The sequence below is a fragment of the Schistocerca cancellata genome, chromosome 3 (assembly GCF_023864275.1).
Source record: "Schistocerca cancellata isolate TAMUIC-IGC-003103 chromosome 3, iqSchCanc2.1, whole genome shotgun sequence".
Lineage (NCBI taxonomy): Eukaryota > Metazoa > Arthropoda > Insecta > Orthoptera > Acrididae > Schistocerca > Schistocerca cancellata.
This window is the reverse complement of record NC_064628.1, coordinates 440988845-441003296: the sequence shown is the minus strand read 5'-3', so window position 1 is coordinate 441003296 and position 14452 is coordinate 440988845. Positions and strand designations below refer to the sequence as shown.

The window sequence follows — 14452 nt, the reverse complement described above, 5'->3', positions numbered from 1 at the left end:
GCCACGACTATTGTATCACCAATGTAGGCTTTGTCCTGAGTGAGAGGGATTTGTACTCAGGAATGAAGCAACAGGTAGCAGACAGGAGTGAAAGAATAATAAATAAATACATCCCAACTGTTGAACCAACCTTTCGTAAAATTGCGGCATAACATACCGGGTGATCAAAAAGTCAGTATAAATTTGAAAAATTAATAAACCACGGAATAATGTAGATAGAGAGGTAAAAATTGACACACATGCTTGGAATGACATGGGGTTTTATTAGAACTAAAAAAAAAAAACCATATTGCTAGACGCGTGAAAGATCTCTTGCGCGAGTCGTTTGGTGATGATCGTGTGCTCAGCCGCCACTTTCGTCATGCTTGGCCTCCCAGGTCCCAAGACCTCAGTCCGTGCGATTATCGGCTTTGGGGTTACCTCAAGTCGCAAGTGTATCGCGATCGACCGACATCTCTAGGGATGCAGAAAGACAACATCTGATGCCAATGCCTCGCCATAACTCCGAACATGCTTTACAGTGCTGTTCACAACATTATTCCTCGACTACAGCTATTGTTGAGGAATTATGGTGGACATATTGAGCATTTCCTGTAAAGAACATCATCTTTGCTTTGTCTTACTTTGTTATGCTAATTATTGTTATTCTGATCAGATGAATCGCCATCTGTCGGATATTTTTTTAACTATTGTATTTTTTTGGTTCTAATAAAACCCCATGTCATTCCAAGCATGTGTGTCAATTTGTACCTCTCTATCTACGTTATTCCGTGATTTATTCAGTTTCCAAATTTATACTGACTTTTTGATCACCCGGTAGTTCAATAGCTCTTCAGTACTTGAAGGAAACCGGTTGCCAATGTGAAGAAGTCTACAGTAGACAGTAAGAAAAAAATATTTCAGTGATTCAGCTGTCAGTTGTTGCCCCATTTGGCAGTATTTCAATCCCTCACAAAATAGAAAATGTTAGACCACTTCATGTGTTTATTTATGTAATTTATTTCAGGCCATTATGTCTGTGAGGACTGGATAAGATTAACAAATTTTATCCTCTTTGCATGTAGCAGCGGGAGATTCAGGGTGCGCAAAACAAAATTGGCCCGGAAAATGTTTTCTTGCGTGGAATCGTCCCTTACTAATGGAAATCACAGAAGATGCTGGAAATGGCCGCCGTTAATATTACTGCACTGCTGTGCTCGATTTACCACTGTCACGTACTTGTAGCAATTCTGCCTGAGCGATAGCATTACAGCGTTTCAGTGTTCTGCTCATGTGTCACTTGATGGTAGAAATCTGCGAAGGACAGTATCTCTACTTATGGCATGTATGGGTTATAAAAATGGTATGTTATGACTTTGAATTTTAATTTGATGTAACTATGTTTTATTGTCAATTTTTTCGTTTGTTAAAGCAGTTGTTGTTTATGCCCTGTCTGTTGTGTTTATTTTAGCACCGATGATGACTGATATCATACGAAATCGATTTGCAACAAGATAAATAAATTATGTTCCCGTGACTGGTTGCTACATTCTTTATCATTTTCTATTTTCTGATGTTCGAACGCTTTTCGCATAATTACGGTTCTATTCGCTACAACGCTCCTTGCGCGTCATTTTGCCACTAATTTTTGCATTGCAGACTTTGATGAAAGTTTTGTCACAAAAAAAAATTTAAAAAAAATGGTTCAAATGGCTCTGAGCACTATGGGACTTAACATCTGTGGTCATCAGTCCCCTAGAACTTAGAAGTACTTAAACCTAACTAACCTAAGGACATCTCACACATCCATGCCCGAGGCAGGATTCGAACCGGCGACCGTAGCAGTTGCGTGGTTCCTGACTGAGCGCCTAGAACCGCTAGACCACCGCGTCCGGCCTTTGTCACAACACTCCCAGCCTTAAATTATAACGCAAACAGTTCCACACACGTTGTCATCGAATTGTGCATCACATAACACTCGACAATGAACACGCGTTGTTTTATTGTGATCGTCATTTTGTGCTGCATTCATATAGTTACTAAACATATTTTCTCCTCTCACTCATTCAAACGTAACGGTACATCGGAGTACTCAGGACAGAGTATGCATGAAATGGGCATGTACAAACATGTGACAGCAATTTATTCGTGCGTCGATTTCAGTTTCCAGCGGTTTTTGCGACGTGTTCTTCTCTTGTTCATTGATATGGATCAGTCCTAAATATTTTCGAGGCAGGTTTTATTTCGTCAGCCTGTAGAAGATTTTTAAAACGTAAATATTCCAACGACGGAATTGCCTCCAGTGAATAATTAGAAAATAATAAAGAAAACAAACCTAAAAAAAATCCATCAAAGATATTCACTATATCTCGCTTACGTTTCAGAACGATATTCGGATGTATCAAATTCCATTCTTGTTGCATGTCTTACAACACAAACAGCATTTCGAAGTAGGTGCTGCAAGCAGAATCTTTGTTACTATGAGCGCTTTGTCTTATACTCGTTCTGTCTTCCGTAGTGGCCAACTACTTTAAACTGTAAATTCCAGGGTTAAACTGAGAGAAACCGCTCACTATAAAAAGTATCGATGGCGGTTTGTGGCTGTCCTATAAACTTCGTTAGAATAAGTTTAAGACGTCTAATGGGCCATGATGGTAGTCGTCTTTCCCTGAATTTGCACGTAAAAGAAACAGGACTGTAAGTCTTAAAAATTGGTAATAATGTGTAAAGTCTACGGGTTTTATACGTAAACGTAAATTCAGAACACGTTTGATTTTCCGAAAACGGCAGTGACTTCTAGAGTGGTCTTAGGCACCAGAAACTTCTTTCCACAATAAGTATTTTCCCTTTTATGTGTTAATCGAAATTACCATAAATTCTGTCTCATGATATTTAAGTATTTTCTTAAAACACGCTCAAACATTCTTGGGCAAACGCGCCGCTGGGACACTTACCAGAAGAGTCCTCATGTTGCTGCGAGGCTGTTTCGTTTTTTCACACTAGTGGAGAATCGTTAAGCGAGCCTTATATACAATGCTCGCTCGTTTAGGATCAGTGTAACACCACTTTGCGTGACATACGCGACAGTTGACCTTCGTTCATGCAACATTCTGTACCTCCAGCCTTACGGTACGACGCAGTGAACACAACAGTATTCTATTGGCACAAATAAAGCGTGTTTGATTGGTGCGCAGCTAAGTGGAAAATTCTGATAGTACCTGTGTATAATTAAGGCGTGTTTATTATCGTACTGACTAACACAGAAGTTTTCGGAAGTAGTTTTCCGAGAATCTCTCTCTCATTAATGCTTCGTTCTGTCACTTAGTAGGAGATTAACTGCTACTTTCATAGAATAGGAAGTTACAATAAACGTCCTTCGGGTGTTACCGACCGGAATGAAATGACGCTCTTAATCTTGAGGGACAGAGTTCGAAGTGCCGTCAGGACATCCAGATTCAGGTCTTCGGCGGTGAATGCAAAGACAATGCCTTGATTTCTCTTGTAGATATATTGTTTTCATTAATTCATTCACAGAGTTCCATATAGAAATTCCGAAATTTGGAACTAGGCAAGATAGTGTAAGAAGTTGTTGCAAACTGCTTTAATAATTAACTATCGTTAAACTACTACAAATTATTTGTGTTTACTCAAGCTAAAATGAAAATGGTTAGATTAACAGGAAACTCCGCTATTGCTTCTCCATCAGTTAAATAGTTTCGGTTGGTGTATTATTGCTAATGTCTACGTCGCCATATTAATATTTACCGCAAGAAAACACGCAACTGGATGCCACTCGAACAGAAGCCTGTTTACAATGCACATGTCTACTGATCATACAGAGTAGGCCTATATGGATGTTCACTTCTTCGGTATAGTTAGTACGATAACACTGGTCTACAAAAAAATTAAAGTTGTCCCTATCTCTTCCGATATAGTCAATTCCAACCAAATTGAGGTCGAAGAACAAGAATAAGACACCAGAAATTTTTTCGTTAGCTGCCGGTTCATTGAAATATATGGACCTTCTCCGTTTGGTCTCTTTAATTATTCACCTGAGCGTTTCTGTTTTCTTTTTAGGCTTTAGTGCCTCAATCTGTAAAAACGGAACCTTTATAGGATCGCTTTGTTGTCCGTCTATGTATCTGTCCGTCTGCCCGACTAGTTAGAACCCTTTTTCTGAGGAACGTGCAGAAGTGTCAAGTACAAATTCATGTCACATATTAATCTCTGTGATTCCTTGGCAGTGTGAAAATTTTAAGCTTCTACGGCAATGCATCAAAAAATACGGTCATTTATGTCACGTATTTTGGTACTCGAATGTCACTCGTCAAAACCCGTAGGGTGCTTCCCGTGGATCTAGAGTCATGATATTTGGCAAGGAGGAAGGTTTCACCGAAAAATTAAAAAAATGCGATAATTGTTAATTTTTAATTATATAAGAAGAACAAATGTTTTAGTAATTTTTTGTCCGTCTGTCTGTCTGACCGGTTGTCAAGACCCCTTTTTCTCGTGAAGAGGTTGGCGTATCAAATTAAAATATATGTTACTTACTAGGGTCTATGCTCACTTGGCGGTGTAAAAAATTTAAGCTTTTAGGTCAATTCAATCAAAGATTCGAGCCTTTATGTCACTTATTTTGATACTCACAAATTCACTCTTCAATACCTGCTGAGTACTACCCGTTGACGTAGAATCGTGAAATTTGGCAAGAAGCAAGATTTCACTGTACGAAAGAGTAAAATTATCCGAAATTGTTAAAATGTAATTATATCACATAAAAATATCTTTTGTCATTAAAACATACATTGCAATCACCATCTGTCAGAAGCATAAAGGGCGGACATTACTGCATGCAAACATAAAATGTAAAGTATAGTCGTGTTTTAGTAAGTAAATAAAAATGTTTTATTAAATGTTCTGTATCTACATATATAAACTAAAGTACCCTGCTCGCTTCTTTTTATTTGTCCAGGATAATCTAAGGAACCACTGTAGAGATTTTGATACCGTCTTGGAATTCCCGGACCGATATATTGCCAGTATCAATATCGAAAACAGATAAAAATCGTTGAGATTCTGGATTCCCAGGATGGATACACTATAATATATTTATAATTAAGTTTGCACGGAATCCTCAGGTTTTTTTATTTTCATTTGTAATCTACTTTTGGGGCAACTCTTTTGGCATACCAACAACAGTCTTTAAGAATAGATGACATCCACTTGCTCCAATATGTTCTTCCCATAGCTGAAATGTCTTGAGCGAATCGCTCTCCATGCTCATCATTCATAGAGCCACAATTGCTTGAAAAGAAGTCCACATGTGAGTCCAAAAAGTGGATCTTGAGCAACATATTACAGCCTACCTCTTGGTTTGTCCTCGGAAGTTCATTTACAGCTAGACTATAATTTTCAGCTCTTTGTTTCCCAAAGAAATTGTCAACAACATTTTTGAAGTTTTCCCAAACTGATTTACCTTTCCCTTCAATGACCGTGCGAAATGTTTCATTCTTAAACAGTTCTCAAATCTGTGGTCCAACGAAGATTCCCTCTTTGCTCTTAGCATCGCTGGGATGTGGTAACTTTTGCTTCTAGATATTGAAGCTTTTCCTTCCCAATTCATCAATTTCACTAAACTCTGCACAAGTCCAAACTTAATGAGTGAAGGTGGCAATAAGACTTTGTCACGAAAAACTAAGAGAGTGTAATGAATTCTCTTTATTCAAGGATCCATTATTTTCCTTTCAGGCCGTATTTTTCGTGTGTAGTTTGATTTCCTGTGACGACTGTTACACTCGCAAAAGAAGCAGCAACACTTGGTTTATCCTAACTGCATTTCAAGTATGTTAGCAATAGACTCCAGATAGGCACATTTCTGCCATTGATGGACTTCATAATTTAATTTTTCAAGACGTAATTTTACACTTTCATAGCACTCCTGCATATGTACACCGTGTTCTACCTGGAACAGACGGCTGTGGGTTTCTGTTGTGAAGCGAAACAGCTTGAAAGCTTAACTTAGAGAAGTCAATGAAAAGTCTCCAGTCCTCCATTCTTAAAGATGCCATCAGATCATTCACATCACTATAAGCTACTAGATTGTTTTCCATTTCAAAGATGACGTTGTCTATTTTTTGATGTATACGTGCCGATAGTTTCACATATTTTGCCAGAAGAGTGCGCTGCTGAATCCTGGAGCCAAGGCGCTCGACCTTTCTTTTTGATAACTCCAGATTATGAATTAACCTTAGGACGCCTAAAGGGGAGGGGGGGGTCGTTGAACCCACCATTTTTTTATGTCCCCTGATTTTGCCCAAGTAACTTTCATACTATATATTCCCTTTGAGTTATTGTTTGTTGGCTATTTTATGAAACATTAGTGTCAATATATTTTATAGAAAATCCTGCTTTGAAAGAAAAAAATAAATAAACTTATTATGGTCCAACAAACACCCCCTCCTCCCCTTAGGCTTCCATGCTATAGAAAATTTCCCTTAGTAGTATTTCATATTTCTCATCTCTACAAAAATACAAGTTAGTTTCTTGTTGGTTGGTATTCTTGATATTCACAACAATCGGTTTATTTTCGGTGGAAGTGATTGTTGATGTCAGTCAGCTGTTATTTATCTTGTAAACTTGCAGTGAGTTAGTGCAGTTCCCTACTGTTCACACCCAGACTTAGAAATGACTAAAAGAATACGTGACTCGTCTTTAGAAAGAGTTCTGAATGAAATTTTAGATGAAGATTCTCTGGGAATGAAAGTGAATATGAGGATGGTGTTATGGAGTATGGAGTATGATTCAGATCTAGAAAGTGATGTGGATGTTAGAGAAGATGAAGAAAGCACAGCTTCAGGCAGTGACCATCAGGATGTTGTTGTGGCCAAGTCTGGGAGAAGGTACGTAACCACAAAGCCTAGAATTCCTCTGAGGTTTGTTTCTAATATAATAAGAGAGCAGGCAGGAGTAACTCCAGCTGGTGTTTGCCATGCACTTGGAGAAGCTTTGAAGTTACTTCTTACGCCTAACATCATGGATGTTATAGTAAAACATTCAAATGTAGAGGCAGTTAGGCGAAATGTTACTTTGACTAATGAGAAAGAATTGTATGCCTTTATAGGATTCCTGATACTTATTGGGGCAAATAAGGACAATTCTGTCAGTGTACACGATCTTTTGTCAGACCTAATGGGTTGGCCAGTTTACAAGGGTATTATGACAAGAGAACGTTTCAAGGAACTTATTGCAATCATAAGATTTGATGACAAAAGTACCCGCCAGCTAAGAATGAAGCAGACAAGTTCACAGCAATCCGTGATATTTTCAACAAAGTGAATGATAGGTTTCCACTACTGTATAAACCAGGGGTCTACCTCACCACTGATGAGATGCTCAGCTTGTTTAGAGGGCGCTGGAACTAGTGAAATTGCAGGTAGAAGAAAGAAGTGCCGATGCAAGAGGCTTACCTAACCAAATTGTTCAATTAATGGAGACTATTCTACAAACGAAAATCAAAGAAGTGACAACAGAAGCACGTCAACCTCCTGTAGAGTAAGGTCGGTGCCATATTTGTGTAAGAGAAGCTAAAACGAAGAAGCAGAAGTACAACAATCTAAGTAAACCAAAACAGTATTGTGGACAGTGTCATAAACATGTGTGTAACACACTTTCAGAAAAAATTGTGTAGTGTGTCTCTTGCCTTTCAGTTGAGGACTCAGAGTAGTCTACTGTATATGAACACATCTGTATTTTTTATTGTAATACGTCAATTTTTTATTCATTCAATTCAATATTTATAACAATTAACAACATTTGTAAACCGATGCCTTTGTTAAAATACATAAACCATTTTGAAAGTTGTAATTTTTCGTCAGTAAACCTCTTTAATACCTGTGGGTTCGCCGAACACCACTCCCCCAACCCCCCACTTAGGCATCCAAGTTAGAAAAAATGGTTTGGGCGTCCTAGGGTTAAATCATTAAGTTCTTCTTGAGAAGTTTTATGTGTCCTGTTGCTTGAGATCGATTGTGGTGTATAATCTTGCTGTAAGGACTAACGATGACATATTTATATTGAACTTTATCGGTTTACTTGCCGTGTTTATGTTTTATACACTACGGAGCTGCGCAAAGACCCCTGTACAGATTATCTCTCGTTTCTAACTTTTACAGACAAATGATTGACACTCAGGATCATTTAAAGAAACTGTCAGTACATGTAATCATTTAATAAATTTCCCGTTATATACTTTCACTTCGGCACAGCATTTCTAATTTCATTTTAAAAATGTGACTCACTCTTGAGTTATTTCAGGTAGTAAGATGCTACACTAGAAAAGTCATGGTTTTCCACTTTCTCAGAGACCGCTGTATGTCAGAAAACGTCCATCATACGGTCCGTAAATGGAGATGTATTTATTTTATTTTACTCTTTTGTGGCTATGTTTTTATTGTAGCCTTCAGTGCGAAGACTACTTTCGTACTGCTATACACTGAGCGAGGTGGCGCGGTGTTTAGCACACTGGACTCGCATTCGGGAGGACGACGGTTCAAACCTGCGTCCGGCCACCCTGATTTAAGTTTTCTGTGATTTCCCTAAATCGCCTCAGACAAATGCCGGGATGGTTCCTTTGAAAAGGCACGGCCGACTTCCTTCCCCATCCTTCCCTAATCCGATGGGACGAATGACCTCGCTGTTTGGTCCCTTCCCCACAACCAACCAACCGTACTACTATACGAGCTACCAGATCTGCTCATGTCTTTTCATCGTTGTCCTTAGTATTTTTTTTTCAATCCATTCGTGTAAGACTACTAAATGTCTCTCTCAAAAACATATCTTCAAAACAAAGTTATTGCAATTCACTGTTGTAATACATAGATTTTTTCATTTCCTTGCCCAGTATTCAAGAGTATTTCACGTTCTATAGATTTTTTATCATATGTAGTTATTGCGTAAGACGGCCAGTTACGTGCTTACTTTCATATTCTCGGTGTCCTCGTCTTGATATAAAATGCTTCTGTATACGCGTGTAGCTACTTAACGTCACCTGAAAAGCAAATGTTATTTGCTCGTTCGTGTTCGCGTGCGTTTCTTCATGAGTTGTATGAGGTGGATCAATATCATTCATCCATTCTGTTTCATGCGAAATGTCGTGTTGGCTTGACGTCTGTCTCGTTTCATCGAATAGTTTAAATAGTGCCAATAGCGACAATAAGTATGGAAAAAGTTACACAAGTTGCATCTCTGGAATCGAATAGTTTGCTGACTTCAATGCCTAGAGATGTTTGTCGTACGATGAAAGACGACATAGATCATGTTGCGTGCACGTGTGTGCGTGTTTGCGCGCGCTTTTGTGTGTGTGTGTGTGTGTGTGTTTGTAAGAAAGAGAGAGGAGGGAGAAGAAACTAGAGGAGTAGCTAGGAAGCGTTGGAGGGAGGAAAGTAAAGAGAAGAAGGGGAAGTGAGACGGGAAACCGGAGAGCAGTGAGAGATTTAGCAAAATAGTATATATTATTTTGTTATTTATTTCTAAAGCTAATGATACAATTTTTCTAGTTCATCGTGAACATAACTAAATTTGAATTTTATCCGTTTAGCATACTGAATTTGAAATACTTTTCATGATTACGACGAAGACGTTTTTCCAATCCCTACTGCAGTGCCGTATGCTTTGTCGATAACTGTAATAACCTATGGCGGCGCTACGTCACATACGCAGCACTTAGCATTTCTGGGAGTATGATCTGAGTTTGAGATGGTAGTCAATTCGAGTTTCACAAAACTTTCAAACACCATTTTTTCATAACGAATGAAAACACTGCCGAATTTTTACCGAATACATTTAGCCTCTTTCAAATAAATAATCTGCACTGAAGTAACGAAACATTTCTGAAATAATAATTTCACTCGTCACGACGACCTTAACTTCAGATCATACGGTTTTGTTTATTTCATAAGTGAACTGTCTTTTCTGTCATCCCTGTCCTACAAATGAGCTCAGTTCTTGAAGATTTTGTACCAGAGTCATATGATGGCAGCATAACACGTTTTATATACTGATTTCCCCATAACAGAAATTTCAGTCTTTCGCTCGGAAATATCTGCGCCTGCACCATCATTGTACTCTGGCGTCATGTCTGCCACAGATGACTGCCTATCCTGGGTTACACAGCGGGGAATCCTCCGACCTGCACATTTTATGATTAGACGTGGACGTTGAGTACCAAACAGCCTAAGCGTTATTCCACCATCCTTAATCACTTTCCACAGGTGATCACAACAGTGGTATGCAAACAGCTTCGCCGTTTCAGAGATTCTCCTCTCCTGCCGCAGCGCCACAACAATGGGCCCTTTGTCAAAACCCCTTATATCCGTGGATTTCAGCATTTGCGGCCCATATCTCCGCTATTATGACAGCCCATTCGCCTCTCTTCCGCTTGTATTCTTTCCGCACTGCGTCACGTGCCCGCTACACTAGCAGGAGACATTCAACCTCGCGATGAGCAATGGTCAAAATGTTTTATCTCATCAGTGTACAGTAGACAGGTGCCCCTGAATCGAAGTTACGCTTATTAACTTCTACCTACATTGCTGAAAAACGAAAGCGATGATGACAATCCTGCAGAATGAAGTGTGCACCGGTAGCTGAGAGAGTTGTATCAAGAGGATAGTGTACGTAGGAATAAACGATGTTTTTTTGGTCGGCACTTCAGTCTAGTGACTGATTTTAGAATCACATAAAAGAATGCGCACTACAGTCTGCCATAAGCAGTTTCCGCCTTTTTCAACGGTTGTTGTTCGACACGACGCTGTTTTGTGCACCATTTGTAAATATTTCGCGTTCTGTACGTTTAGTACTTTATTACATATTTAAAATATTTGGAATGCGCTGTTAATCCTTCAGATACAGAATTTTATGGTGAGTAAACTGCAACACATTTTTAGATTTATGTAACGTATGGACATGCGGTTGAAGTTTGAGTGGATACATCATGTAACTAACGACGAGGTGAAACTTCCTGGCAGATTAAAACTGTGTGCCGGGCCGAAACTCGAACTCGGGACCTTTGCCTTTCGCGGCCGGGGCGTGAGTTGTGTCTGGTTAGCTCAGATGGGGCCGGTACGGTAGCTCAGCGTGTTCGGTCAGAGAGCTGGTTGGCCTCTGTAATAAAAAACTGAGTGAAAGGATCAACAACGAACATGAACGGATGTCATGTGACGTCCGCAACGACCGAACACAACGATCAACCATGAACAAAATGAAAAAAAAGATGGTAGAGCCCTTGCCCGCGAAAGGCAAAGGTCCCGAGTTCGAGTCCCGACCCGGCACACTGTTTTAATCTGCCAGGAAGTTTCATATCAGCGCACACTCCGCTGCAGAGTGAAAATCTCATTTTGGTAATGACGAGGTGCTGAACAGAACTGGGGAGAAAAGAAATGTGTGGCACAATCTGATTATAAAAAGGGATCTGTTGATAGGACACATTCTGAGACATCAAGGGATCACAAATTTAGTATTGGAAGGAAATGTGGGGGGTAAAAATTGTAGAGAGAGACCAAGAGATGAATGCAGTAAGCAGTACATCATTATGTGGTTTGCAGTAGTTATTCGGAGATGAAAAGGCTTGCACAGAATAGAGTACCATGGACAGCGACATCAAACAGTGTTCGGACTGAAGGCCACAACAACAACAATATGGACAGTAAAGCCGTATTTCGTCGGCCGTGCGCCATCTTGTACCTTGAAACAGAAAATATTTTTCCATCGAACATGTGATACTTGCAAAATTTTTTACTGAACGATTTTCGCTGTGTTGAAAATGAAAATTTGTGTTAGTTTACAATAGCTTCAGTTTCAATATATATTTTACTTGTAACTGGTTTTTGATAACACTATTACTTAATTTGATTTCACTTACCGATTATTGGTGTGTAGCAGAGTAACATACGGTTACATACGATACTGACAAGATTCCCTCGATTGCAACGATTTGAAATTACAGTAAAATATCTGTTCCTACAAAAAAATGGTTCAGATGGCTCTGAGCACTATGGGAGTCAACTTCTGAGGTCATTAGTCCCCTAGAACTTAGAACTAGTTAAACCTAACTAACCTAAGGACATCACAAACATCCATGCCCGAGGCAGGATTCGAACCTGCGACCGTAGCGGTCTTGCGGTTCCAGACTGCAGCGCCTTTAATCGCACGGCCACTTCGGCCGGCTTTGTTCCTACATATAAGATAATATTGTACATGGAACATGTTTCCACGTTTGGAAAAATCCAAATTTTCCGGAGAGATTTTTGTTCAAAAATGGCTCTGAGCACTATGGGACTCAACTGCTGTGGTCATAAGTCCCCTAGAACTTAGAACTACTTAAACCTAACTAACCTAAGGACAGCACACAACACCCAGCCATCACGAGGCAGAGAAAATCCCTGACCCCGCCGGGAATCGAACCCGGGAACCCGGGCGTGGGAAGCGAGAACGCTACCGCACGACCACGAGATGCGGGCGAGAGATTTTTGTAATTTCAGTAAAAGAGTGCAGCACTAAAAGACTGAATGCCATCGTTTCAAAATATAATATGAAACTATATCAAACTTCTATCAAGGGCCAGAGCCGAAAGTTTGAAAAATGTACCAGAGTATAACTCTCTCTCCTATCCGTAATGCACGCAATCTATGATCAGCGAATGGTTAATTTATGAATATGATAAAATGTCTTTAGTACCGTCACTTAGTGAAAAAAGCGCACTTGTTGCAGCACAATTCTTTCGTTGTTCTGCATGTGTTTGTGTGGAATCTCCATTTTAACACAACGCGGTTTCACAACAATTCGTATCTCATTGCTTTCCCCACTCGTGTACAAAGGTCACAACGAAAGTTGAGGTTACCGTCCAAGGCCATTTCTGGGGAAGCAACTTGGTTTGCTCGCTTGTGGGTGGTAGCTGCTTCTTTTGACCTGTTGCCCTCAAATTGCTCGACGTAAGTAAAACAAACGTAATAAGACAATGAGACAACGGGACATACCCCACCGACTACAGTGGTGACTGATTTACATTTAAATAACCACGTTTACACTGCAAATATTCCTTTTCTGAACAATACTCTCTGGCATTTTCTTTATGCTCCACTACACAGCCCGTAAGAATTTGGTTAACATTAAAACCATGGTTCCATCGAGGTGTCAACCATTTTGTCAAAGGCAATCATTTATTAAAGTCCACAGTAGGCCAGTTTCGCATTTTAAGCAACTTTTAAAATGGTTCAGATGGTTCTAAGCACTATGGGACTTATCATCTGAGGCCATCAGTCCCCTATACTTACAACTACTTAAACCTAACTAACCTAAGGACATCACACACATCCAAGCCCGAGGCATGATTCGAACCTGCGACCGTAGCACCAGCGCGGTTCCGGACTGAAGCGCCCAGAACCGCTCGGTCACAGCGGCAGGTGCAACTTTCAAGTGATGTGTTACTCTTATACCGATGCTAGTCAAGTGAATTGGTACTTGCACACCGATGCAAGTCAACAACAATTTTCTACTCATCGCTTTTTCGTTTCAGCATACTTATGCATCATTAACAAACATTCCGTGACACAATCATCCGTATTTAGTGTTCAGCAAGTAATCCAACTTTTGTTTCTCGCTCAATTTCGGTTGAAAAAAATGCGGAATTTGTTGTGAGAAATCGTGAAATATTCCCGTTTCAGTCCCTATACTTTCATGCAGTTCCGATAAGTGCGGCGATATACGTAGCGTTTAAAATGGCATATACAAAGAAGGTGCGTTTCAAACAGAGAACTGTCATTGAGTTTCCTACAGCGGAAAACCAGAGAATCGCAAATATTCGTATGTGCTTGCATAATATCCACGAAGACCTGACAGTTAACAAAAGCACGGTGAGTCGTTGAGGGAGGCGTGTCACCATCGCAACAAAGTCGTGCAAATCTGACCGACCTCCCGCCTGCCGCCCAGCCGCACACCGCTGTGACTCCAACAAAATTGCAACATACGGACACACTCATTCGAGGTGATCAATGGATCACAAACACCTCGCTGCTCAACTGGACGTCTCCGTTGGTAACACTGACACACTCGCCCACCAGCTGAGGTACTCAAAGGTGTGTGGCCGCTGAGTTCCTCGCCGCCTAAGACCATGAAGGCCATTGGAGGAAACTCTGTGCCGAATTTCTTTCGCGTTACAAGGCTGACAGTGACAATTTTTTGTCGAACATCGTCAAGGCGGTGGTGTAGTTTTATTTTTGACCATTGAAACTCTTTAAAGCCTGACAATTGTTTAGTCCTAGTTAAGATATTTTCTTATCATCGAGGTCAAGCGGTGTAGATCTTTTAGGTCTTTCAATTTATTGTAGATATGGCTACTTGACTACTGGTGTTGGCCATTATCATGCCGATGTTTATGCATATTAATTTGTTAAATAACGTCGTTTTCGTTTTTAAGAAT

The 14452-nt window shown here is 40.0% G+C and overlaps 2 protein-coding genes across 3 annotated transcripts in view; one reads left to right on the top strand and one right to left on the bottom strand.

Annotated features, from left to right (window-relative positions):
- The window catches only part of LOC126176357 (LIM domain only protein 3-like), a 1143263-nt gene that overhangs the window by 879789 nt on the left and 249022 nt on the right, over positions 1-14452 (top strand). The gene's annotated exons all lie outside the window — the stretch shown is intronic.
- LOC126175194 (RNA-binding protein 12-like) overlaps positions 1-14452 on the bottom strand; it is a 43886-nt gene that overhangs the window by 21289 nt on the left and 8145 nt on the right. Inside the window, exon 1 of one of the 2 annotated variants that reach the window (XM_049921791.1) lies at positions 2934-3064. The exons of the other annotated variant lie outside the window; for it this stretch is intronic. Coding sequence (XP_049777748.1) covers positions 2934-2948 — 15 coding nt within the window. The 5' untranslated portion in view covers positions 2949-3064. Of the gene's footprint in view, positions 1-2933; positions 3065-14452 lie in introns of those variants that run through there. 2 annotated transcript variants of the gene reach the window in all.